The 27,891-nt window shown below is 35.9% G+C and overlaps 2 protein-coding genes across 3 annotated transcripts in view; both read right to left on the reverse strand.

The window, feature by feature from the left end:
* LOC119189318 (fibroblast growth factor receptor 3-like) overlaps positions 1 to 8,282 on the reverse strand; it is a 124,652-nt gene extending 116,370 nt beyond the window's left edge. For both annotated transcript variants that reach the window (XM_037438536.1, XM_037438535.1), the window contains exon 1: positions 8,174 to 8,282. The gene's annotated coding sequence lies outside the window, so the exon portion shown is untranslated. The remainder of the gene's footprint in view (positions 1 to 8,173) is intronic.
* A 196-nt stretch (positions 8,283 to 8,478) lies between these two features.
* On the reverse strand, positions 8,479 to 26,608 carry LOC115439862. Its single transcript, XM_037438473.1, has 7 exons — positions 26,398 to 26,608; positions 22,812 to 23,164; positions 20,597 to 20,691; positions 19,903 to 20,047; positions 15,569 to 15,746; positions 10,092 to 10,345; positions 8,479 to 8,567 (listed from the first exon to the last, which is right to left on the reverse strand). Exons 2-7 carry the CDS (start codon positions 22,834 to 22,836, stop codon positions 8,479 to 8,481), a joined length of 786 nt encoding a protein of 261 aa, XP_037294370.1. The 5' UTR covers positions 22,837 to 23,164; positions 26,398 to 26,608.
* Positions 26,609 to 27,891: the final 1,283 nt, after the last annotated feature.

Below are 27,891 nucleotides of genomic sequence, written 5' to 3' on the forward strand. Positions count from 1 at the left end.
TATAGAATCGATTAATTTTCTATTTATCCTTACATATTAAACAAAGTCCCCCCTTGCATAAAAAATACCTGACAGATTTCGATTAACTTTAGTATGGGGATAGTTTGAGAACCTGGGAAGGACAGATTTCTATCCCGGAAAAATTTTATCACGCGGGCGGATCCGCGAGCAAAAGCTAGTCAAAGCTATAAAATACTCATAGTATATTAATTCTTCACTCGAATCTAATGTGAGCAAATCTAATTTGGTTAAAAGGCGTGTTTGATAAATGAATATTGAGTTAGGTTAGTGTTAGAACCGAAATGTTACTAATTTTGATTTAGTAAATTAATGTACGGGTAGTATTTAATTACGAGCTTTTGTATGCAATGTTTGCCGCGTGAAAGCTCGGTTACGGAATAAAAAGTTGGTTAATAACACTCAGTGAAAAATTTACTTTTTATTAGTGAAGTATTTTTAGAATCGGTGAAGTAGTTTTACAGTTTAGCACATTTAAAAAAGTAAACAAACTTAAGCTTTACGTTATGAGTCTTTAGATTAATTTATGAGATCTATTTACATAAATCTGGCACACCATGGCCATTACAAGATTGTATGTTATATTTTTTAAATGCAATTTAAATTATATGTCACATGATTCTAAGTCTTTTTCTGTGAAAATTTCCAATAAACTCGAAAAATGAATAAATGAAGAACCACGAATTATTGTGTTTCTAATTTTCATCAACATGAAAAAAAATATATATATTTTTTGGATCATAAGTAAAATAACCTCGATATTGTGAGCCAGCGCTATGATAAAAACATCAACCTTTCTTAAGGTTATAGCTTAAGGTCCATTAATTTAATACGACGAAATTTTAAAGGCCGAAATATCTATGCATATTAATTATTTTTACGTTTTTCTTTCAACTGCGAGAACTAATCACTAACTAGACGTGAATTTAAATTCTTTACTTGTCAATACTTGTTTAGTTACCCAGATTAAAGGTGAAACAAAATGTATGAAAAATGGACCTTAAGCTATAACCTTAAGTAAAATGCTTGCAAGGATTTTGCGCACGCGCATGATAATGTCCTTACTAATAATCATTTTTAACAATGTTTAACCTAATCCGCCCTCTAACCTAAAAAAAAAGGCAGCGCTCATAACACCAAACCGGTTTAAACCGGTAAACATTTTTCCAAACCCGTTCTAGGCGTAAGTTTAATAATTACACACGGAACAAAATATATTTCATAACTCACGTAGTATTACAAAATGCCGGCATCAAGTTAACTATTAGGCTGGTTTCCATTAGTCATATCTCCAGTAGGCCTACTTTATGGGACTCTATTGTCTTAAATTCTGTGTGGAATATTTTGACCATAAACTACGTTTCACACGAACAGGCCTGTTATGCCCTAAGGGGTTGGCAGTGACGCAATTTATGCCCCTACTTTCCGCCGTGTGTTTCCCGTCCTATGATGTAATATCGGGCAAAAATTTCAGACTTAAGGTTGTTACTGAGTATAAAACGCCATATTCCTTCTCGAAGATAGCACCACAGACGCACTCTCTCTTCGACATTCTTTAAGGTTGAGGTAATTGGAAGTCCCGTTAAATTTTTTATTTGTTCAGACCAGCAGGTAGGCGATCGCAAGTGGTGTTTTACCATCTTCTTATATCAACCAGCATTTTCTCGAAGTTATTAGGGACGCTACAACAGTTTTCTTATAAAAGTTTGCATTAATAATTTCATCATATACTTTACAGGGGAGAAAGATCTATGATCTTATATTGTATTATCGAAAAACTAGCGTATTAACTGAATATTATGAGACATATCAATATCGTGATTAAGGGAAATGCATCTATTTATGGATGCTAAAGACGCTTACCCACAATCGAGTGGTTTGCTCCCCTCTCCATATATAAAGGTTATATAAAAAAACGATAACACGGTCAATTAAAATTTGTACACGCAATGGTGAAAGAGCAAGATGCATCTTTGCTGCATTCATAACAATTATAATTGCAGAAAAAACAAACATTAAAAGTACGTCTAGACGGCTAGGTCATAGTTAATTGACTATTCGAATGTGTTTTAGGGGTCCGTATTTAATGGAGCGTCGGGGTGCCTATTACTTAATTTACATTATCTGTTTGATCATTACACATGTAAAGAGTTAGCTTTAGGACACTAATCAAAGGAACTGGCTGGCTAACTTTGTTACAATGAATGATTATATTAATCAATTAAAAAAACTTTAATATTAATAAGTACTCCTTTTGGCAGAGTAACATTTCAAAATCATGTTGTTTTTTTGCAATAAAATACGTTCCTTGACATTTACAGGTGCATAAATCTTTAGGCAGATTTCCATTTCAAAATCATATTCGGTTTTTAACTAATTTTTTTTGTAACCTAAACAATATGTAACTTGAAATTTTTACATTGTTAGTTTACGAAAACCAAGTAAGTTTCGTTCGAGAATTAATATAGTACGGAACCATCAGTGAGAGTAAGATTCTCTCCTAACTTGTTTATTGCTACTCTCGGCTTAGGAAATCTCGCATCCGTTAGCTAAAAACGTAACAAACTCGAATCTGATTGCGTTACTCTATTATTTAACATATTGCAAGTATGAGTAATATGTAACTATGCAATATCCTAGAAGTGGAACGAACTGTAAAGACGAAGTTCTTAGGTTTGAATATTGGAACTAGTTAGCTGAATCCGTTAGTGAGACCAAAACTAATCATATAAAATGTATTTTTAAAATTAGTGTCAAATAACATTAAAAAATCGAAATTTAATATAGACAATTTCATTCATGAAGACGCGTCCCACTTCTTTCCCTAATCGCTTACAGTGTGCGTGAGCCGCAAGAGTACACACGCACACTACGATAGATAGCGTCGAGGTTGAGGCTTGGATTAGTCCCCTTACCCCGCGACACCCCGCAACACCCCCGATCAAAAAGTTTTGGGGCGCGTCTTCGTGGATGACATAACCTATAATGGCTAGTAATACTATTATATTCTCCGTTCTTTTTTTTAAATGACGTTTGCTCATGACTTGTTTGCTGCAACGAGAATAAACTTTCGCAATATTAGTAATGATTTACTACGTCTACACCCACCGCGTTCAGTGGATTTATACTCCCAATTTCATAATGGGTTAAACAAGACTTTCGAATCATTGATGCTAGGGCCACACTAACATCTAATACTTAATTTTATCGTATTAATGGAGATAAAGGGTAGGGAGCAACGAATTACTATGATTTTACAACCTTTATTATACGCGACAGCATTAGATATACTATAGTTTATCTTATGCTGTCTGTTTTGGTAATTCTTATATCTTTTATTGCGATAATAGATCGGGAGACCCGCAGTCCTTTTCGCAGGTCAGGCAATGGTTTATTGAACTCGATTTGCCTGAGGCTAGATCCCCATAAAGGGTAAATTGGTCGTAGAAACTAATCCAAATAAATTCTGTGACACATTTGGAAAATTGTACTGAGTTGACTCCACATTTTATTGAAATGGGATCAGTGCCATAACTATTGATTCGAGAGTTAGTGATTAGAGGAACCTTAGAAGACTTGCAGGCGTTATCAGTTTCCCTAGTTTATCAACTTTTGCTGGTGGTAGGATATATTTTAGATCCGCCGGGATAGCGACCAACGTTCACAAGGAGTTAAAACGCGGCATAGCGGGCCACGTAAGGTGTCATCGAGGATCAACCTGTGTATACCGGTTTCAACAGGCCGGCATAATTGTGTCGACTGCCGAGGGGTAACCATCTCTCGTCCGTCGACATTATATTGGACTCCACTCCACTTACCATCAGGTACAGTGCGGTCGCTTTGCCGTGCATGATTAGAAATGAAATTTCTGCTGCCGTCAATTTCATAGTGTTTCTTATCAGTTGACCACGCATTCCCGCTACTTCAACTGTCGGTTTTATACTATTGTCTTTAGACAACAAGTACTGCGCGGTGTTTAAGTGTGGCCCCAGCAGAGGGAATGCATCAGATGCAAAACTAATTTGTTGCGATATGGATTTGCGCAGGTTGCAAAATTCGGTGAATCATCGTAAAATTTGTAACACTTTTACTTGCCGAATGCATGTTTATATTTTTTCCTTTTACATCAAGTTAGACTACCAGATTTAATTGAACTCTGAAAAACAAATTGCCTATGCTATACATGTGTTTCTCTGAATATCTCACCTAATTTACATTATCTTTTATTTTAAATGTATTTTCCTTTCATTTCGTGGTGACAAAAATATCGTTGCATTTTGGCTTCTTTAAATATATGTCTATCCTATCCTATAATGCGGCAATAGCCTAGTTGGTTGTGGAACGGACTGCCGACACGAAAGTCCGCAGGTTTAAATCCCAAAGGCATACACCTCTGACTTTTCTAAAATCATAGGTGTACCTATTCTTTGTGAATTATTGCTTGCTTTAACGGTGAAGGAAAAACATCGTGAGGAAACCTGCATACCTGAGAAGTTCTCTATAGGAATTTGGAGGGTGTGCGAAGTCTACCAATCCGCACTAGGCTAGCGTGGTGGACTAAAGCCTAATCCGTCTCAGTAGTAGAGGAGACCCGTGCCCAGCAGTGGGACAGTATATACAGGGCTGATAATATTTATATTATGTCTATCCTTAACAAGGTGCAGTGGCAAGTGTGTGGTGAGCCTTGCCATCAGATGATTCAATTACATCTCTTATTTAATAAAAAAAATCTTAAAACTAGAGCCGGGTTTCTTTGTATAATTGCCTAATTAAACATCTCGACATTAAAAATGTACTTAAATATTTTTTACAAAATTAAATTTCATACTTGGTTACACACGAAACTGCTATTTGAATAAAAATTAAAATCTATGTTGGATAAGAATAAAGAAGATTGTGTTATTCGGAAGCTGACGCCTACAAGGGGTAGTTAAATGTATTTTTTTTTCTCAAATGTTTCGAATTAATATATTTTAATAATCAAAATGGGTTTCAAATTAGTGTCTCACATAGGTTGGGGGGTGAGGCTCCGCTATTTTATACGTAATTCGTCCCCCCCTATGTTAAAGGTATCTTGTCCACCTACAGCTCAGGGAGTTCAATTATCAAAACCAACCTATAAGATTTTGTCCGTTCTGGAAATTACGTGTACACGGCTTAGCTGGCTGTTTAGATTAGACTGATAATTCTCTCCTATGCGAGTGGCTGTCTGGGGACATTCCACCGCAATGTCTACTTCTTCCGTCATGCATCAATGAGCATACGCTGTTTCGTTCCGGTTTGAAGGATATTGTAGTCTAATTACTAGGCATTATGAGACTTAACACCTTATGTATAAGGTTGACGAGCGCAGTGGTCTGTCATGTAGTACTTTGAACTTCAAAGTTTTGTACGGTGTTGCTATTATTTTTGGATGGTCGTATTGTTTAGTAGGCAAGAGGCATGCTCGTCTCGTCATTCTAATGCAATAAAAAGATGTCTCCAATAAACCAATCTCGGAAATCAATGGAATAGTTTTTAAATATATATTTGACTAGCTCACCCTACAGACTTTGTTCTGTCTTATCTGTAAATATTGAATTCAAATTAGTATAAATAATAAAAATATATTTTTATTTTAGTCAATCAAAACAATCTATTGAAACCTACCAAAATGTACTACATTAAATAATGTCAGGAAATCTTGAACATCTCAAACCAGATTGGTTGAAAATTTCATGACACCAAATCATACTTGTGTTGATCCGGCAAATTGACCCTTATACTTCACCAGTTAGTAAGCAAATCCCATTAAATCCAAATCACAACTTTGGCAGCTACGTGGATAAGTTTTAATTAAAGTTTATGCTAAACAAATAACCATTATATTACATAATCTTATTGTACTGGAATTGTGTTTAGTTTTACCTAAGGGTTTGTAGATATGGTAATAGCATAGCTGGTTGTGGAACGGACTGCTAAGACGAATGTCCGCAGGTTTAAATCCTAATGGCACACACCTATGACTTCTAAAGTTATTTGTGTATTTTTTGTGAATTATGGCTTGCTGTAACGGTGAAGGAAAACATCGTGAAGAAACCTGCATATCTGAGAACTTCTCTATATCAACTTTGAGGGTGTGTTAAGTCTACTAACCCGCACTAGGCAAACGTGGTGGACTAAGGGCTAATCCCTCTCCAATAGTAGAGACGACAATTTTAAGCATTTGAAAAAAAAAAATATGCGCGTAAGAAACAATGACTTATTAGTATTTATTTTTAAAAGTCTTTTTATAATTATACGTAAGTATCAGTAACTCTTATTTTTATTTTCTATTAAGAAACAGTTCAAAATAACCAAAGCAGAATTTATTATTTACGTTATGGGTTAATGAATATACTTAATATATGTTTTATCTTCAGAAGTAGCATATTCAGATGCCCAAACGCAAAAGACCGAAGGTTCATTTTAAAACGCCTAATAACATCTTATTGCAATGTATGATTTCTGAAACATAGATATCATGGGACGGGCACAATACTGGCTCAATTTAGTTTATGTAGTAAAGACAAATTTAGAATCTGTTTAACACTGCCTTTTATCATTTATTTATTTATAAACTTAATATACAGAGAAGTATATGGGACTGAATGCCAGAGGCATTTTCTACCAATTGACTGTATTGTAGTACAGAGATAAATAAGGTAGGTGCATCTATAAATGATAAAATAATAATTGTATTTATATGTATATACATAGCCTCTTTATTGTACTAATTTAATATACGTGGTATTTAGAACGTGACAATGCTCATAGACGCTAGAGTTCTATTTACCAAAATATTCAACCGAACGCCTGCGAGAATTGTTTGTGAAGTTCATTTCAATGTAACTTTGCTATTTTGTTGTGTTAGGCGTTACGTGAAGTAGTTATACTGTTTATGTTAGAGTCGTGCTTATATTGTTATTTTATTATTTGATTTAAACCAGATTTAACACCATATGATGAAGGTGGACTCAGTTTTAAAGGATGAAATTTATGGAAAACAGAGCCATTAGATCGAATAGAGAACATATTATACAATTCTTATTAGGTAATATTCCTGAAACGACGTAATTATTTAATTTATATAATGTGTAATGATCGTGATAAATATTATAATACCTATGTATTATAATTATCTATATATATAAAAATCAATTGCTGTTCGTTAGTGTCGCTAAAACTAGAGAACTGCTGGTCCGATTTGGCTAATTCTGATTTTGAATTATTTATGGAAGTCTAGGGAAGGTCTAACCGGTGAGAAACATAAATAATAAATAACGGATAATACTAAAAACGACAATTTAATTTTACAATACAAAATGTTCCTATCTGTGAAACATTTGATGTCTTTTGTCCTTTTAGAAATAAAGAATTGTCATCTGGTTATTAAATATTTATAGGTGCGTTCAGAAATTTGTCTGTTTCATAGCTGTAGTATGAGGTCCGATCTCTTCGGTTTATTTTGTTCAAATGTTAAAGTGTCAGTTGATTGTTGAAAAAAGAAAATAAATAAATAAATTTCAAAATTATAATTAAAATCTATCATTAGTTTGTCAGTGCGCGAGAACTTTATTTATTGTTATTGTTTTAAAATGCCACGGGGAAGACGACCTGACTTAGGTCGAAGTCAATCTAATGTGCGATGAGCTACTTCACGTGCAAATTGCCCTATCGACCAGCGAGAGACAGATAATGGTTATATTGGTATTGGTATGGCAGAATTGCGTTCCACAGTGAATAATAATAATAATAATGAACAAATATATGTAGGTGATACGAAGTTCACCGAGATCTAGTAAACAATAAAAATCATCGTTTATAATAAATGACTAAGAGCAATCAATGAAAACGATTTTACACACGATTTTAAAACACGGGTATTTTATATATTATTAACAAGAAAGTAATAAAAAGTCTTCGACAGCCTATAATTTTCTGTAGAATTAATATTATACAAATATAGGCATAGCATAATATCTTTCCAATTTTATTTATATTCTGAAAAAAAAAACTTATAAAACACGTTCGAAATTTAAATATTATTGGCCGTAAAAAGAACATTGCTAAAAAAATTTATCCATAAACGCGTTCGGAATTTGAAATTAATGACGAACTTAGGCTAGGTACTCACCTGCGGATCTGCAGCGGGAACCAGGCAGGGCGGCGTCGTAGCGGGTCGAGCGGCGCAGTCGAGCCAGGCGGGCGGAAAACGTGTAGAATACGCTTTACAACCCGCGTACTTACTGGGAAATTGTGACTACATTATCTTTTTTTTTGTCGATTCTTATATCTTTATTCATTTTCTTAATCTTTTGTGTTTTATATTTCTTAAATATTGTATTTTGTTTCACTATGATATCATTTAAACATACATGAAATATCTATGGTTATTAATGTTAGTTTATTTATGAAAGTATTATGAAGAAGAAGAAGAAACTAAACGGATCTTAATTTCCTTTTATAACTAAAATACTTTCGACAACTTACATACGTTCCTATCGACACTTTCGCATTCTCCGCTGGATCTGCAAGAAAATTGATATTAACAGATTTTCATAAACCACATTTCTTTAACCAGGGATCTTCATTGTCTATTCCTGCCGGTAAGCAACAGTGTGCTTGTTTTCTCACGTTCCCCCATAAACTACCACCATAATAGAATACACGCACTCATGTATTTACTTAATCGCTGAAATGGTATGCTGACGCTAACTGTTGCACCCACTTTCCGCATAAATTACAGTCCCCGGGCTGATACTGAGTAGAAAACCCTAATATCACTTTGCCCGACCCAGGATCGAACCCGAGACCTCAGCACTACACGTACTGTAATACAACTACGCCACCGAGACACTCAAATCAAAATAATTGATAAATACATTTCCTCATAGTAGTATCATACAATAACTTCTTCGTTACAGATTCTATAAATGCAATACCAATACAAAACATCCCGTGGAAACAATCCTAGCATCTCTACTTACCAAAAACTACTACAGGACTTAAATATTTCAAGGGATTCTAAGCATTATGAACAAAAGGGTTAGTTCCTTTGTTCAATGAACCTTGTAAATAAAAGCTATCGTTTGCTTGCGAATGACAAGCATCAGTATCAGAATTAATTATAAGTTTACAGTGGATTTCAGTGTAAATTTTAAACTGAGCCCAGTTTTGGGGATAATGCTTTATTATGGAAATAATAAACTTAAGTAGTTACAAATGTTACTGTATTGTTGTTACCAATCTATTGTGTGTTTCATTTATTTAATAGAGCCTAAAGGGAATAAGGTAAAGGAACCACTGATGGTCCATTTAGAATTATAATCTTCATGAAAACTATAAAGAAATATCTTCAATTATTGCAAAGTATCACTACATATCAAATTTAATAATTAATAAACTTATAACAAACTAGTATGTGTTTGTATTACAACACAAAAAATACATGTTGGTCTGCCATGTTGGAAACCTGTGCATCCTCGGTTACACTTTATATGAAAGAAAACCGGTTCAGGGTGACAAGCGCAAGTCCACACCATGCGGTGTTGTAAAATATGAAGTTCTAACAGTGTTACCATACTTTATCGGATTGATAAAAATAATATTACCAATTTTTTTCAATTTTTTTTCGCGATTTAATGAGATTTTTGTGTTCCTACTCGCCGAGCATCACCGTTAGGTGCCATAAAGTCCGTACTGCTGATCTTGGCTTGCTGGATCCATAGTGGCAGGTGAGACAGTGAGATAGTTGAAAGACTATGGACAGTCGACGCGCTTACCATTCGTCTTTTGATTCTTTCGTTATTATTTAGCATGTAAACATTATATATAATAACACCAGCCCTGATAAAATATTGCTCACTGTTAAGCATGATGACTTTGCATGAACTTTTCTACTTTTGAGAGGGTTGTAGGCCACGATGGTCTCAAACAATTGGCAGACTTTACACCCTTCGACATTCTTATAGACGATCCTTATGAAGCTTTTCTTCACCAATGCATTGACGATTTAATAATAATTAAATCAAAGAACTATTTCAAATACTAACCATAAACAGTTGCATTCCCAGCTGGTCCGAAACACCCTCTGTCATCTATCAAACTGACGCGTGCAATCAGTCTGACGTCCAGCGCCGGTTTCCTTATCCGCTTGTCGCGCCGCTCACTTCGCTCGTCGATCGGCAGGAGAAGCCAGTGCAGTTCATCACCGTCTGCCACCGGCCCGTCACTATCAACTTGACGTGTGATGGTGTTCGCGAACCATGGTGAGGGATGCGCGTTGGATACCATCTGTTTTCCAATGCTGTAAGAGTTGGTATAAAATACGGTTTGAGTTTGTTTGGAATTAGTTTTTGCTCTTAAGTTCTAGTAATTTAATAGCAAGCCTATAAATAGTCTAAGGGGTAGGCAGAGATGCAACAAGGGCAAACACTTGTCACTTGCATATTACTTAAGTTGACACACACTTGTGGCCTGCGAATTACTATCCTATAATGTGATGGCGAGCCTATCGCAAATACAGGACACATAGCTGATACAGAGAAAAAAGCCATATCTTACTTTTTGCGATCTAGAGTTTGAACCGCCAAAGAGCTGTAGTTAGTATTTATGTAACCGAGTAAATTAATAGTAATCATACATAGTATAATGTATTTACAAAGCTAAAGGGTTTGTATGTTTGAACGAGCTAATCTCAGGAAATTCTGATTCGAATTGAAAAATTCTTTTAATGTTGGATATCAAGAAAGGATATAGGCTATATAACATCACGGTTTGACCAATAGGAGCGGAGCATTAACTTAATATGTAAACCTTTGAAATATGCACAACGGCCTTTAATCTTCTGGTGATATGACATAAAATGATTGTATACATAACACATTATAATATTATCGTTCAGTTGATAAAGAACGCTCAACGTTTGTGAATGTATAAAAGAATTTGCTTCCTATTATTGAAGTATTATTTACAATCAGATAAAGTTTCCCGAGATAAGCGCGTTCAAACAATCTGGTCAGGCTAAAAGTATAAATATCATTGATTTTTGGGTATGATAACTCCATATCGTAGCTATTTAGCGAATTATACTATGGTTCTTTATCCAAGCATTTTTTTATTATTGACGAGACGAGCTGATCGTTCGCTTGATGGTAAGCGATACGACCCACCATAAACAATAGAAGTACCATCCAACACCTTATAATTACCAAATATTGTTTGGTATTCCACTGCGCTCGCCATTGTGAGAAATGAGATGTTAAGTCTTATTATGTCCAGTAGTTACACTGGTTACAATTTCCTTTAAACTGGAACACAACAATGACGACACACTGCTGCTTGGCGGCAGAAATAGACTTTACGGTGGTACCTATTCCGGCGAACTTTCATATATTATGAGAGACCTACCACGCGTGCGTGGGTGTGTGTGTACTGTGCATGTGTGTGTGTGTAAATTTTTTCAGTAATTGGGTTTACCTGATTTTCAATCTATAAAAATCTCTATCTCTTTATTCCTTTAACATTATAAAAGCGACAGATAATAAAAAAAAAATGGACATTTAGATATCTGTTAGAAGTAAACGCAGAAACAGCTGAATGAATTTGGATGAAATTTGGCACAAAAGTAGACCATATCGTAGATTACAGAGGCGAAGGATGACATTTTCCGAAAAGGAACCAACGACACTGAAACCAGTCCGTTAAATTGTAAGAAATGAAATCCAAAGACAATCTACCGTTTGATTGTAATATGACTAGTGAAATTGTATCAGGGCTTTGACGATATACCTGCGGCATATATAAAAATATACAAACACCAGCAAAAGCGAGATGTTTTTTAAATCAGATTCTTGAAATAGATGGCGCTGAAGTCGGTATGACGCTAAAGATTGCTGCAGTGATTTAAAGACTTTTGTATATTTACAGTAAAAGACTTTTCACACGTACTAAGCTGCAAGAAACATCTGCTATCAAATAATATTAAGTCTAGATCATGTAAAGCCTCGTTAGATATATCTAAGTTTAACTAATCAAGTACACGTACTTCATAAACCGCCCATAATTAAGTGTCAATATAACAACGAAGTAGCGGCGATAGCCTGGTTGGTTGTGGAACGGACTGCCGAGACGAATGTCCGCAAGTTCAAATCCCAAGAGCACACTGCTGACTTTTCTAAAAAAAATATGTGTGTATTCTTTGTGAATTATCGCTTGCTTTAACGATGAAGGAAAACATCGTGAGGAAACCTGCATACCTGTGAAGTTCTCTATAGGACTTTCGAGGGTGTGTGAAGTCTACCAATCCGCAATAAGCCAGCGTAGTGGACTAAGGCCTAATCCCTCTCAGTAGTGGAGGAGGCCCGTGTCCAACAGTCGGACAGTATATAATACAGGGCTGATATTATTATAACAATGAAGGCCATAAGCAACATTTACTATCAGAATATTAATAAGTCTAGATTATGTAAAGCCTCATAAGGCATATTTAGGTTTAACTCTTTTAATAAATACTTCATATAAACGTTCCATAATTGTCAATATAACAACGCAGTAATTCCCGAATAAAAACCAAATGTAACATAACAGGATCGAAATGATGGCGATAGTCGTTATCTATTTGTAATTTGTGTTCGACATGACGATAACAACGCTACTCATATGATTAGAATTGCGAGAAATTATGACAACACGTAATACGGGTTATGTGAAATGATTTGGAACAGAAATAAATGAATGTAGAGCTGCGTGTTGTATAGGAGTTAAAACTGCAAGGATGGCACTGAGTATGTATTTTTTATTGCGTGGACCATTGACCCCACTGCACCAGATGGTAAGTGAATTGGGATCCAATTGAATGTCAGAGGCGGCTTTACCTATTGTGCAGGGTGTGCGCTGTACACGGGCGCAGTGTGGTAGGGAGAGCCTCTCGCCACACATTCAAATAGATATACGTCCGTCTCAAACAACCTGTACCCGTGCTAAGTAAGGCTGGCGAGCGGCTTCTTTACTTTACACAATAACTTTTGATTTAACATTATCAAATTTATTAAAGAAACCATTGTCTCCTAGGGGGCGCTAAGGAATTGATTGCACACGGGCGGCACATGTCCTAGAGCCGCCTCTGTTGAATGTCAACTCACTAGACATGATTACCCCTTGGCAGTCGACACAATTATGCCGACCTATTCAAATCGGATAAATACAGGCTGATCCCGGAACATGACACTTACGTGGGACACTATGGCGGGTTTTACCACCTTGTGTACGGTAGTCGTTATCTGGGCGGATATAGCATATATCATACCACTAGGAACGTTACTAATGCTTGGATAAAATTCACCAATGCAATACACGATTCATTCAACTTTTGCACAATTTGAATATTCAGTTACTTTGAATAAATGTTGCTATTGATCAATGTTTGTTCCACACATTACTAATATGTTTGTATGTGTTAAAAACGGTGGATAAAATAAAGCTTATTCTTACACTTTTTCACCCGTGAAATATGTACTCATTAGATGTAGAGTTTTTTCGACAATGATTCATTTGCAAATTTCTGTTTAATATTGTTTTTTTTTTATTTAAAACTATTTATATTAGGTTATATAAAGCTTGATTACGTAAAGAGCGTTCGAAATGTTTGGTTTTATGTTAATATTAGTCTTCTCGCATCTTACGTACTAAAATCCGTAGGCTAAAATCCTATAGCACCCAAAAGAGTCAGCTTTAAAGATATATATATACATATATAATATATGTGTACTGTAGTACTGTAGTCAAAATGCTAATAAATAACTTACTTAATACAACTTCAACACAATATTATCAGCTATTCTTACAACAACAGAGGTTAGAAATAATAATAATAATAGCAGGCAGATGTTCTTTTGTTCCCTAATGGTCCTTTGGGTATTTGGGTATTAATGAGAGTACAAAAAAAGTATTATGAACCTTATAAACACACGTTCTGATGACGTTGCAATGGACATTGCTTAACATTGAATTTCTTAACATTTTCGCTCATAACTTTTTATTTATAGTTCTACGACAAAAGTTACTAGTTCAAAGTTGTAGAGAATTTAATTTGCAACAAAAAATGTCTATAATTTTTTTTTGTCAGATAAATAGTTTAAGAGATACATCGTAAAAACCATTTCAACCCCTGTTTTCAAGATGGCGGCCGTGGGACAAGGGTGGCGACCCCACAAACTTGGTTTTAGCTTTAGACTGACCCCCCCTACACTTCAAAAAAATAAAATTGCGTCCTCTAAAAAACGCAAGGTAAGGCCTAAAAAATGTAACATTTCAATGGACTACTAGTAAATAGTAAAGATTGAATTAATGATTTTATACATAACATTCTATATTCAAAATTACAACACATCCTTGTCTATAGTGAAATAAAATGAGTATTACACATATAACTATTACATATACACAAAGAAATATCTAGCATTTCAGGTCACTTATCTCAGAATGCTTTATTATTTATCAGTAGCTAGTGGGTACAGTTAGAACCATAATATTATCGTTAATTATCTTTTTGCTTAATTTTACGATATTATAGATTACATAATATTGAATTTTAAGTATCGTTGACAAAGAAATGTTATTTGTAACTGAATGTAACGTCGCTCCATTTTTCTATAGTCGTTATAGGTGATGGTGTTATCATACACATCATATCATGCATACCTAGCTTTCGAATAGGGTAAACCAGTTTGACCGGGGGACAAAGCGGTAATTCTATGTAATTCCAATAATAATTGTGTTGTAATAAGCATTGCCGTTGACCCTTCAGTTTATCACTACTCTTTCCCGGATACGGGTTGTGAATAGCAGTGGCAAAGAGTCCACACAACCTGATTCCTACCCGCTTGCCTTTTAGGTTTATTTACGTTTGTCTCAGTTTTTGTTTTCTGTCAAATCAGCCGCGATATGTTAGGTAAGGCATTTTTTTTTATTACCTTTTGAAAACATTTCACCTTTCGCCACTGAACAGTCACTGTTCTCACAAACCCTAAATGCCACATTCATAAAATCTCTTGAAGTAATAACAAACCTCTTCTTTGTGAATTTATCGTTCGCTTTAACGGTGAAGGAAAACATCGTGTGGAAACCTGCACATCTGAGAAGTTATCTATAGGAATTTCGAAGGTGTGTGAAGTCTACCAATCCGCACTAGGCCAGCGTGGTGGACTAAGGCCTAATCCCTCTTAGTAGTAGAGGAGGCCCGTGCTCAGCAGTGGGCAAGTATACAATACAGGGCTGATATTATTATTAATAACCCGTGACGTATCTTGAATGTCTGCCGGCAAACATTGACAGCTACATGACATTACGCGTGTCACGGAAAAATAACCCTTATTACGTAGTTTATAAGATTATAATCCCGTGACACACGTAAATGTCATGTAGCTGTCAATGTTTGCCGGCAGACATTCAAGATACGTCACGGGTTATTAATAATAATATCAGCCCTGTCTTGGCTTGCCGGCAAGCCAAGACAGCATAATTAACAAACCTGACGACATAATTCTTCTTATACAATCCCGGGGGCAGTCTCTGTGGGTACGTCGGCCGGGGTAGAGACCAGGTGATGTTAGCGAACATCTCCTCTTGCACGGTGACTGTTTGGGCATGCACTTGAGGAGCGGGAAGACGCGGCGCGTGACCGCAGGAGCACACGCCTGCCACGCATTCTGGAAAAGGATCTAGGTTGTTATGCTATCCTGGTACTTATACTAAGCGTGTTGGATGTTTTAATTTTTTTTTATACGGGCAAAGTGACTCCACATCATCTATTGGTAAGTGGAGTAGGGTCGAGATAGTGTCGACTGACGAACCATGATTATCCCTCGTACGTCGACACTATCATGCTGGCCTTTTTAAAACCGAATATACACATGTGGATGTAAGAACGCGACACACTTACGTGAGTAACTGTCGGATTTTATACGTTGTATAGGTACGGTGGTCGCTAACCGTCGGATACAAATATTCTACCACTAGTAGACCAGGTTTCAGATACAGTGTCGAATGACGAGCGATGATTATCCCTGCTAAATTGACATTATTATGCCGGCCTGTTTAGAAGCGAATATACACAGGCTGATGTCAGAACGCGACACACTTACGTGGGTAACTGTCGGATTTTTTACGTTGTGCAGTTACAGTGGTCGCTATCAGGGCGGACACAAATATTCTACCACTAGTAGACCAGCAGATATTTAACTGTACAGTGTGCTCTATATTTGTTAGATACTAGGCTTTGCTCTGACTGACGAGAGACGATTACCCTAGGCCGTCGACACAATATGCTATTTTATAAAATTGACTAAAGTAAAAATATGTGGCCGCACCGTTGAAATCATTCAGTTAACACAGTGATTTTGGATTATGTTTACAAACCTCCTTACAGTAGTTATAGTTTCACGTCATCAATTATGTACTATACCATGTGGAGATAAAGTAGAAATAACATTGTCCATCTACGTCCAACCGTGCCAATCAATTTGAGAGCACTCCAAAGCGCAAGTGGCATTACTATTAAACTGGTTATGTATTATTTTGATACGACAAACATGAATATATTTTTTTATAGACTAAACACTATATTATTCAAGGTTACGAGCGCAGTTATGGTATGCTTTGAAGTGTTTTATAATTATAACTAGCGACCCGCCCCGGTTTCGCACGGGTGCAATGCTGATACTAAATACACTACAGAAAAACTGTGAACGTTGTATATAAAAACATAGCGGCTCGCTCTGACTTCGCACGAGTATAACATAACAAAATAACAGTATTTCTCCACTATTTAATGGATGTTATTATTATACATATAAATCTTCTCGAATCACTCTATCTATTAAAAAGAAACGCATCAAAATCCGTTGCGTAGTTTTAAAGATTGAAGCATACATAGGTACAGAGAAAGCGACTTTGTTTTATACTATGTAGTGATTCTGGACAAGAGTGTCGGCAGCCCATGGCCTGGAGGGGCTGAGGGGGGGTTGGTATGGAGAATGAGAAAAGCATGAATTGTAGGTAAAGTCGAGAGCACATGTTCGTCCCCGAATCCCCCTCTCTCGCTTCAACAATAACATAGAGCAGAGCGTAATTGAGCGTACGGAATATTAGGAATGGAACTGGTGAATTCATTCAAATTTCGACGTGCGGGAATGATCGATCAAGCAAGTCAAGTCAGACTTAGGATTTTGGTTGCTTTACATTTAGCCACTTTTTTAGAATCTCTAAGGGCGGCAGCTACCCTTCCCTGTCTCCCCTTGACAAGGCCATTGCTTGTGGATCGCTTTATTTGGACTTTGTTTTATAATATGTAAAGATATTCTTATAAGAATAGCAATTTACCTTCTGTTCTTAATAATCGTAAACGAGTAACACAAAAAGTTTGTCAATTTAAAACATCACACACAAATATTCGCTACAATACCCACGTTTAGCAGTATAAAACGATATCGCAGTCCGAAATTTCTTTTTCAAACATTGAATTTCGTGAATTCATCTCAAATTAGATGCAAAACGGTGAAACATATCAGTTATAGCGTAATGTTTCACTTTGTTTACTTGCAAACATTATTTAGTGTCTAGTTGTGGGAATGATGCTACGTGAAATGGACTGGAGGTTGGAATTCAACAATTTGTATTTTGTGAATCTATTTAGAAGAAATAGGTTAGCTAGGTTAGGGCTTTTATCGTCCTCACCGATGAGGATCGCGACGCGTTCCTCCCTTTATCTTTATTAAGATTATACACATCTTTTTTATTTCTTCTTTCCTGTCAGCCCGAACTGGCTACTTTGTTTACTTTATAGTCTTTCATTTATTTATCATAAGTGCAACTATGTTCGCCTACGTGATGAATAAAGCACTTTTTAGTTTATTCATTTTATTTTAAGAAGGTTAAAGCTTTATGAAGTATTTTGATCTGGTTCAATAAATGATATTCAAAAGTATAAACTATATGCTGTATTAAACGAAAAAAGTGTTCCGTACACACATTTGCTAGTGGTAGGATATATTTTATATCCGCCCGGATAGCGACTGCTGCACACAAGGTATTAAAACCCGTCATAGTGGCCCGTAAGTGTGTCGCGTTCCGGGATCAGCCTGTCGAATAGTAGATGCAGTGGTTGCATCGCTGCTCACCCTTTTAGGGATAAAGGCGTGATTTCTGTTGACTGATTGAAACGTAAGAGCAAGACCACTTCGAGTCGACTTGCTGCGAAACACGGGTTACAACTATCATAGTTATCAATTTCACAGTATTTCACTGGCAATTTATTTATTATAATAATCCAGTAAATGCCGTGCTAAGCTGAAAGGCGGTATCACAAAAAAAAACATAATCTTGATTTTTATGTCGTCAGATAGCTTAAAGAAATACCCATCCAATGAACTTACCTAAATAACGGTATCTTGTTTAGAACTTGTTAAAAAAACCTTAAAACAGTTTCTCTATCTTAGTTTTACATACAAAACTATATTTACAAAACTTCGATTATCTCGAAATAAGGTTTCCCTGACATACCGCTTTTGCGCTTAGCACGGCAGAATAGTCGCAACATGCTGGTGGTAAATCTCTCATATGTGAGAGTCCGCCTGGGTAGGCACCACTGCAATGTTTATTTCTGCCGCCAAGCAGCAGTGTGTAGTCTATTGTGTTCCGGTTTGAAGGACATTATAGCGAGTGTAAATACTGGACATAATAAGACTTAACATCTCATATCTCAGGATGACGAGCGCAGTGGAATGCCAAACGAAACTTTATAATTCAACGTGTTGGATGGTGTTTCTACTGTGTATAAGCGGTCGTATCGCTTACCAGGCGAACCACAAGCTCGTCTCGTTATTCAAAGCAATAATAAAATATACCAACATTAAATTCATAGATTTACAGCGTGTTTAAAAGCCGATTTGTATATCTAATAGTTATTTGTGATGACGGCTGGATAGAATGATTGTTTGTTTTCACATTACAAGTATACAGATTTATTACTTCGGAATACGAGTTGTTTCATAACAATTACTAGTAATGTATTGGAAAACGGGACATTACTTTATTTAAAAATGATTGTGCTAATATTTTTTCAAACACTCAATGACTTGAATTAACACTATGCTAAGTCGAACTTGGGCAGTTCCCTTTTCAATGCCAAAACCATTATTTTTACCTATGACAAACTTATTTTTTTATTATGATTATTAAAATTTTACTAATGAACCATTGAGGAAACTCTAGTATTATAAAAGTTATTTTATTTTTTGTCTTTAAACGTCTCTATTATAGAGTTCGCATTATCGAGTTGGCATAGTGTTAATTACTGGTATCGAAATAATTTTACGTTCGGACAACAACATTTGATAATGTATTTTTAAATGATCTCTTAAATTTATGAATCTCTTTTTTCGTGCATGATACACAATTTTAGACACATGAAATGTCTAGCGCATATTATCCTAACAGCGCACTAAATAAGAATATATTCTGACAGTAACTGTAGTCAAAATAATGAACTAAGGAGGCGTTTTAACCTCAAGGATAAGGACGTTTACAACTAAATAAGCTAGTTATAAAGCACCAAGGATAAAATTAAACGAAAGGGTCCTATCACATGAGCTGTTAGATTTGATTACAATAGGCATGGCAAAAACGCCGGAAAGCACGGAAATTCCATCTAGTCTCAACAAGGTCTACGTAGTATATAACCCTAGATGTTATTTGTATACTGTTTAACATGATGTTGCGCTCTTCAAGTCAGAGACTACAGTCCCAAAGTACATGATGAGCAGACTGTTCAACTTCGAAACCTGGTAACTGTGGTCAGTAACTTACCGTCCAGTTCTACGTACAAGTTGGCAGCAGTATGGCCATCCCATGGATGCGCTATGAGCCGCACTCTGTACGCACAGCCGGGCCGCACCGCGCATGTCTCCGCCACAGGACTGGAGTATACTGGTATGGTCCATGAGAAAGTGTCCTGGGACAAAGAATTATACAACATTATTTTTTGTATATCATAAAGCGGAAACACCCAAATTAGATTTTGGTATAAAAGATCACATAAAAATAATAATAACAATGAAAACTCACGTGGAATTGATAGATCAAGCGCACCGCCCGCGCCGCTGCAGGGAGCGAGCGGGACGTGTGCGGGGCCGCGGGGTGGGGAAGGGTGTGCTTGTAACGGTCGGCTGTAGTAGTAGGTATAAAGGAGCGACCGACATGCGCCAGGTTTTTATTAAAGGTAACTAACTTGATGAAATTTTAATATGTTTTTGGGTTAAAATACAACATATGTTAAAGCAATGGATTGTGCTACTAATTGCCGATGAATTAATTTCGGGTTTGTAATAATACTAAAAATAATGTTCTATATTTAATTATTGATTTGGAATCCTGATTAGTGTTTCTATAAGCGCACCTTGTTCTTCTCAACATTAGGTTGTTTGATAATGAATTTAATATTATACGTTCATAATTTTACAGCCCAAATATGCCAAATTTTAATATATAGAATGTTACTCACTCCTGGAATATTGTAATCGTAGCACATAGGGGAATGACAGTCCACTGTGTCGGTAACACTGCGGATTTCCAGGGAATAGTCTCTTGCTGGCGGTCCTGGAACAAAGCAAAATATATTATTTACTGCTGGTAAGTCTCTCATATGTAACAGTCTGCCTGGGTGTATATCACCGTAATGACTATTTCTGCCGTCAAGCAGCAGTGTGTAGTCACTGTTGTGTTCCGGTTTGAAGGACATTGTAGCCAGTGTAACTACTGGCCATAATAAGACTTCTATCTCTCTCTCATGTCTCAGTATAGCGGGCGCAGTGGAATGCCACACAATACTTTGTTTATGTGCGGTGTATTGCTTACCATCAGGCGAACATCAAGCTCGTCTCGTCATTCAAAACCAATAATAAAAAAATATAATATGTTTTGATATATGGATACAGCGCCATTTTGACATTGCGGTTCGAAATCACATACTTGTCTTCTTGAAATAACATTTTACTATTAGTTACTATTCGTTCTATCTCTATTCGTTCATGTAAAATAAAAAAAGTAATTTAAGTAAACTAATGATTGATAAAGAGTAATTTTATTTTACGCGCGCTAATTCCACTACTACTGTTATATTTTTATTATCTTTGTACACTTATTTCTAAAATACAACTTGTGTTAATGTGATTCTCAATTACGACAATAAACGTCTCTTTCTTTCAAGTGTTTACTTTAATTGAAGCACCTTTCAGCTAATCTACTGTCGATAGGCAATTAGTTGAATCAACTATCAGTCTCATAGCAAGTATATGAAATTATAGCTCATTCGCATTACTTCTACCAGTCCCTTCAGAGATCTAAGCGAGACTATATGTTTTACATTTATTTGTAGGACAAAAAACCCATTAGGCCATATTGAACCGACCGAGGTTCAACACATTATCGCTTACGTAACCTTGCTTGTTTTGTAATTAAACGGCATGTGATCAAATGTTTGTTTGTTCCAAACGTGACTACGTAAATGTCTAGTAATTAAAAAAATAAAAATATAGCTTTTTAGTATATATATCCAGCACTGTTGTGACAAATATATTACAGTAGCCCGACAGACGTTGTCCCTTCTTAACTATGAATTTGCAGCGCGCATTCTGTCAATCGCTGACAGTTATTTCAAACAATTGATAGTTATATAAAATTAATATTTTAGTTAAGTTTTCTTAAATTTTCTAATTTTCCGCGCAATTTTTTGGATTTTTTCTTTCATAGGAACCTTCTCCTGATAATAACAAACACAACAAAAATAAAAAAATAGTGATATCGGTCCAGCCGTTCACGCGTGATGGCGTGACCAAAGGAAATAGGGATTCATTTTTATATATAGTTTTGGATATGAGGTAAAAAAATAGTGTTAAGTATTTTTTTAAAATTGCTTTGAATGACGAGACGAGTTTGCCGTTCGCCTGATGGTAAGCGAAACGACCGCCCATAACAATATTAACACCATCCAACACCTTGAATAACAAAGTATTATTGGTATTCCACTGCGCTCGCCATCCTGAGACAGGAGATGTTAAGTCTTATTATGTCCAGTAGTTTCCCTGGCTACAATGTCCTTCAAACCATGTCGATGACTTTTGTTATTAACTGATTGTAGTTACCAAAGTCTATTAGTATACATTATTGTAAGCGGGTGAGAGCTCATGAATATAAATCTGTTTATTTTATCTATGAGTGATGAAATGTTGAAGCAACTGCAAAACGATGAGTGATAGCCACCCGATAAACGCGAAACTGAGAAGTAAAAGAATAACAAACAACGGTTATATTAAGATTTCTTTTTCAATGTTTAGGGCAACGTCCAACCTGACAAAATGTGTTTAACCTGCACGGGACTGTGTTAAATGGATTCATTCATTGCCTTACAAATTTCTTGTGTTTATTAAAACGGTGTTAGAATATTTTGATATCGATAAAGTTTCATTAATTATTTATTACTAGGCATTCTTAGATCACAACTTAATGTCTGATGAACAGGGCAATGGAGAGCGTTAAGTTTCATTTAAAATTGAAAGTTTATTAAAATGTGAATCTGTAAAAAAAATTATAAACAGATTATTGAATTTGGTATAGAAAATACCTCAATTTAGAAGATAGAACGTACTTTATACCGGAAAATGCAAGTTATGTTGTTATACCAGAAAATTAATTTCATACCAATATTTTAAAACCCTTACCTAAACCTGACTGCCAGGGAGACATTGAACTTCAGCTCGTGATCGGAATCGTCGAGAGGCAGCGGCACCACCGCCAACTGCCGCGGCAGGCCAGCGTACTGCACCACATTATGTTCTGGGTGAGTTGAAGTATCCGGAGGGTAATGGGGCCCATCTGTTGGATAAGTTAGCCAGTCTGTGTTTGGACTGTCTAATGGGTAGCTTGGTCCTTCTGGGTAGTCTGGCGGATAGTTTGAATCTACTACAAGACTTGTCCCATTCAGCGGATAATTTGGCCTATGGCTTTGGCTATCTGGTGGGTAGTTTTGGTCGTCCGGTGGGTGGTCTATATGATTTGGGGCTTCTGGTGAATTCTTCTGAAACAAAAGATCTACCTAAAGGAGTTGAAAACGACACGGAGTAGTTCAGGTAAATATACTTTTTTATATATAATAATATTCCTTTTTTAGACGACCTTTATACCTACAATGCGCTTAAGTTTTTCGATTTAGATCTACTCATTATAAAAATAAATATAAAATGATTTATTTTTATATTTTGATAGGTTCGCACTTGTTTGCATTCTTCACATTTGCATTGTAGACGATATCTATCACTATATTAAGTGGCGTAGAGTGGCTTTATTAATTGGTCAAATTTGTCTCCCCACATTTCAGTGGCAGCTTTAGCTGTCACGAGACTCCGGACAATATCACAAAAGGGCCCCAATTTCAACTATACTTTAAAAAATTGTGACACTCACCGTCCTCTTTTTAAGTGCCGCCCGAGGCCTTGGCTTTAATACGCCACTGACTATACTATTTAAAAAAAACATTCATGAAAGCAAGGAACAATTTAGACGTATACCTGGGGATAGACTTTAATTTGTATCTTCGAAACACTAAGTAATGACCAAACTTTACTCATAAAAAAATTGTAACAGGCCGACGTATAATGAATATTGAAGAAAAACTTATATGGAGAGTCTTTAGTCTTTGGTAGATACCCGTGGACCTTTAGTTGCGTAGTTGATTTACAATTTTGTCGTCCACTATCAATCAAGCCGCTTTGTCTAGTTATTTATTTGTGTAAGTAAATCAAAGCCAAACCACCATCTAATTACCAATTGATTAAGATATGTTTACAGATATACTGTATATATGTTCCGTAACTCCCTGTTAAGGAAAACTATTGAAAAAATGAAGTTTACTGACGATTTTAGTTACGATAAGTGTAACGTGCTTATTCGTCAAAGAGATAAAATCTCCAATCATAGATATCAAAACAATCACATACATATGCTGTGAATTATTTTTAAAACACGGATTTTGTTAAGCAGATAGGTCTGATTGCGAACACTACGACTGGCCATATTTAAAAAAATCCTTTTATTCGGAAGGCAAAGGATTCTAGCCCATACAGTCTCGTCATTAATAATGTCAATTAAATTCAGTACGTCAAGGCCTAAGCCAAGTCTTCATATTATGAGCCATAAACAAACATGCAATCGGAACTGATTTTTTTTATTCGGGTGTGGCCACCACTGCTGAGAGGAGGTTATTAAACCTGAAATATCTTTGTTAGCCCGATAGAGGCCATCTTATACAAACATGTCGCAAATTCGGGTCAGTGCTTTAGGCGTTCGCAACTCTTTGAAAGTCCCTTCCCGAAGCGATTAGTGCGCTCGGTCTTTCCACCAAATGCACGCCCATGCTCGAGGGACATTTGCCGCGGCTCTAGGCACATAGTCCGGTGTGTATACCTATTGTAACTACACATTAAGGTCTAAGAGGGCTCGCGAACATTCTCCCCATCTCACTTCCACTCGTCTTAAGGGGTTCCTTTAACCACACTTCTCTTCTCCAGATATCCCCTTCCAACTTTCTTCTAGGCGACTGCAATCTCTAAGCTGGGGTATTTTAGTATCCCATTCAGTCCCAGTTTAATATCCCCCAGTATTCACTGCGGGGTCCGATACACAAAAAACCCTTAAAAAGTGGAGATCGACGTAGAGAGAGACGATAGATACCTCTCGCCAGTTGTTACAATTATGCCGGCCTGTTTGAACCGGATATTCACAGACTGATTCCGGAACGCGACATTTACGTAAGCGACTTTGGCGGGTTTTATCTTATGTATGGTGGTCGCTATCCGGGCGGATACAAATGTCGACACGAGCCACTGTATCATGAACTTTACCCAATATTGTATTATATATGGACGTAGATACGCAAAAAGGACACTTTTGAAATAGTAAAGATTAAAATTTAAATCGTATTTTTGCTCATTGACACTCTATTTTATATTTTATTAATAAATAGTTCAAATTAACATATTAAGACTGAGATGTTTTTACTAATTTAAAATATAGACCTTATAGACTACAACTAATTTGGCAAACTCAGCTCATTTTCGACCATACCATCTTTTCTACCGTTCCTATCTTCGTCCATATTTACTCCGCAGTACTATACACTATTTATTATTAAGTTCGGCTAGGTATAACAGCTTTGTATATTATTCTTACGAACAGCAATATGCATTGTTCCGATTTGAATGACATTGAATGTATTTAATATAATAATTAGACACTAAACTCTACTGTTCAGTGGTCGTACCTTTAATTCTCTATCAGTGGTTAATCTAATCAGTGTTTGGATGACTATTCAATTATTTGACGTAAAGAAATACAAAACAGACTGAGTTTTTTTAATGGTTATTCATGTACATTATGCCAATTTCAAGTTAGGAAAATTAATCAAGACTGATAAATTTTAACTGAATTATAAATTAAAATATTTTCAAGAAAAAATATTCTTTCGCCACGATCAAGTTTCCCGTCAATGAGTGGTTAAAATATTTATTAATGTCAGTTATAGGTAAGGTTATTCAGGGTAATTGGATTAGAAATTCTGCACTGAGAAACATTAAATAGAAATATCAAGAATAGGAGTTTGAATAGATATCAGGTGAAAATAAAGATAAAAAATCTTATGTTTACGCGAATGATAGACATTGAAATAAAACTATTTTCCAAATTTTATCACGGTTTTTTATATTATTATTTTCTTCCGACGTTTCGATGACATTGCAGTCATGGTCATGGGAGGACTTCGAAAGTTTTCAACACGTCGGAAAAGAACAATTATACAAAAAACCGCGATTAAATCCGGGAAATAGTATTATTTTAAAAATATTTTTTTTTTCGAATTCCAAAATAATCTAAATTAGGAATCGTCTTGACCATAAAGTTGCAACCACAAACTTAGAATTACAAAATACAGAATGGCTTCAAATTGCGCTCATGAGACATTCAATGTTAATTCACACAATGTCAAATAAACATTATGTATAATGACCTTACAATAGAAATACAAACAAAATAAGTGGCAACTGTATTATAGCGTTCAAAACCAGTCTCACGAACAAAAGATCCAATGCGCCACACATATTACTATTGAAAACTTTACACTTAAATGAACAAAATGCACATGGCGAAGCCTCATCGGCAATGTCTATGGGTAGCGGCAAAAAAAGACCACCGTCATACAGGAAGCCTTAAACGCACATGTTTATCATTCATTGAAATATACCTAAACGTACTTACATAGTGCACATGACGGGGAATCATCCGAAAATCATCACTCACACTTTTCCCACTAACACACACAAACAACACTAAGAAAATTACTTCCATCACACCAGACATGCAAACTCGGCCACACTGTTCGCAAATACGTATTGTTTAGTGATTAAGATACCGTATACTATCAATTTTCGGTACCAATCTGTCGATAATGGGCATTCGCCACTCAAGAGCTCGCTGACGCGTAGTTTAGATACAACAATGATAAGATTATAAGAATACTTGTTATATATGATTCAATTGTGACATCATATTGTAAATGTTTTTAAGATTTCCCGCTTTTTTGTGGTATTGAGTTAGTTTTTGTATTAGCATGAGTTTACCTAGTACAAAAATATTTTTTATGTTTTATCCTTTAAATGCGTTTTATTATATGCACTTAGTTAAGCGGCGATATGTCTGCTGACTTTTCTTTGTGAATTATTGCTTGCTAAACCATCGTGAGGAAACCAGCATACCTGAGAGGTTCTCTATAAGAATTTTAAGGGTGTGTGAAGTCTACCTATCCGCACTAGCCCAGCATGGTGCACTAAGGCCTAATCCTTCTCAGTAATAGGAGGCCCGTGCCCAGCAGTGGGACAGTAACACAGGGCTAATATTATATAGGCACTTGGTGTCTCATAAAAAATATTCATCGACGGAAAAATTTGCGGATGAAATAAGTACAAGCAATTCTATTACAACAAGGACGTTATCAAGGTAACCGACATTACAGAGGTGATTAGTTGACCTTACAGCGATGTTACTGACCCCCTTCTTATATTTGTCTTTATCATACTTCGTGGGGTCGTTGAATGGTCTTTAAATAATTAAAGAAACCGCTGGTAGTCTCTTGTTTGCGGGAGGCAGACTGGGTAGGTACCACGGAACATCGCAATGTCTATTTCTACCGTCATGCAACAGTGTGGATACACTGTTTTGTTCTGGTTTGGAGAGTATTATAGCCTGACAAAACGACTCAATTTGAGAAGAAAAATTAAAATATTGCCTAAGACCTTTCTCTTAAATTTTATTAAAATCGGTTAAGCTGTTAAAACGTAACATACATAAGTTTTCGCAATTGTATTATATGACAGAAACAATAATAAAGATAAAAGCAATTTTAGCGAGATCAATGATGATTTGATAGTACAAAGATTCACTAACACTTTATCTCGTTAAGATTTTGTGGGATCAATGATTTCAGATTAAGTCAGCGTATATAGACGGATTTGTGTGATGTTTAACAGTAAATCGATTATTTTCAGACGATAAACATAAGCGATAATAACAAAATACGCGATTTTATATTCTATTGTATAGAGATCAAAGTACACATATAAATATTATTGCACTACTAACGCCAAACCGCGGTGGCCTTCTTCGGCGCATACGGGACCGCCCCGGAGTATCTTGTTGCAATAAGATTGCTGCACGGAACAGTCCTGCGCGATACCACATTGTGGCACCATTCTA

This window comes from Manduca sexta, chromosome 14 (assembly GCF_014839805.1).
Source record: "Manduca sexta isolate Smith_Timp_Sample1 chromosome 14, JHU_Msex_v1.0, whole genome shotgun sequence".
NCBI classification, from domain to species: domain Eukaryota; kingdom Metazoa; phylum Arthropoda; class Insecta; order Lepidoptera; family Sphingidae; genus Manduca; species Manduca sexta.

Bases quoted from the DNA above. Each gene is read 5' to 3' on its own strand.
- LOC115439862 (XM_037438473.1), bottom strand. From the start codon at position 22,836: ATGTCTCCCTGGCAGTCAGGTTTAG. The intron at 15,747-19,902 runs GTAAGTTACTGA...ATCCTTTTCCAG, and splicing joins CTTGTACGTAGAACTGGACG to AATGCGTGGCAGGCGTGTGC. The intron at 8,568-10,091 runs GTTAGTATTTGA...ATTTTCTTGCAG, and splicing joins TGGGAATGCAACTGTTTATG to ATCCAGCGGAGAATGCGAAA.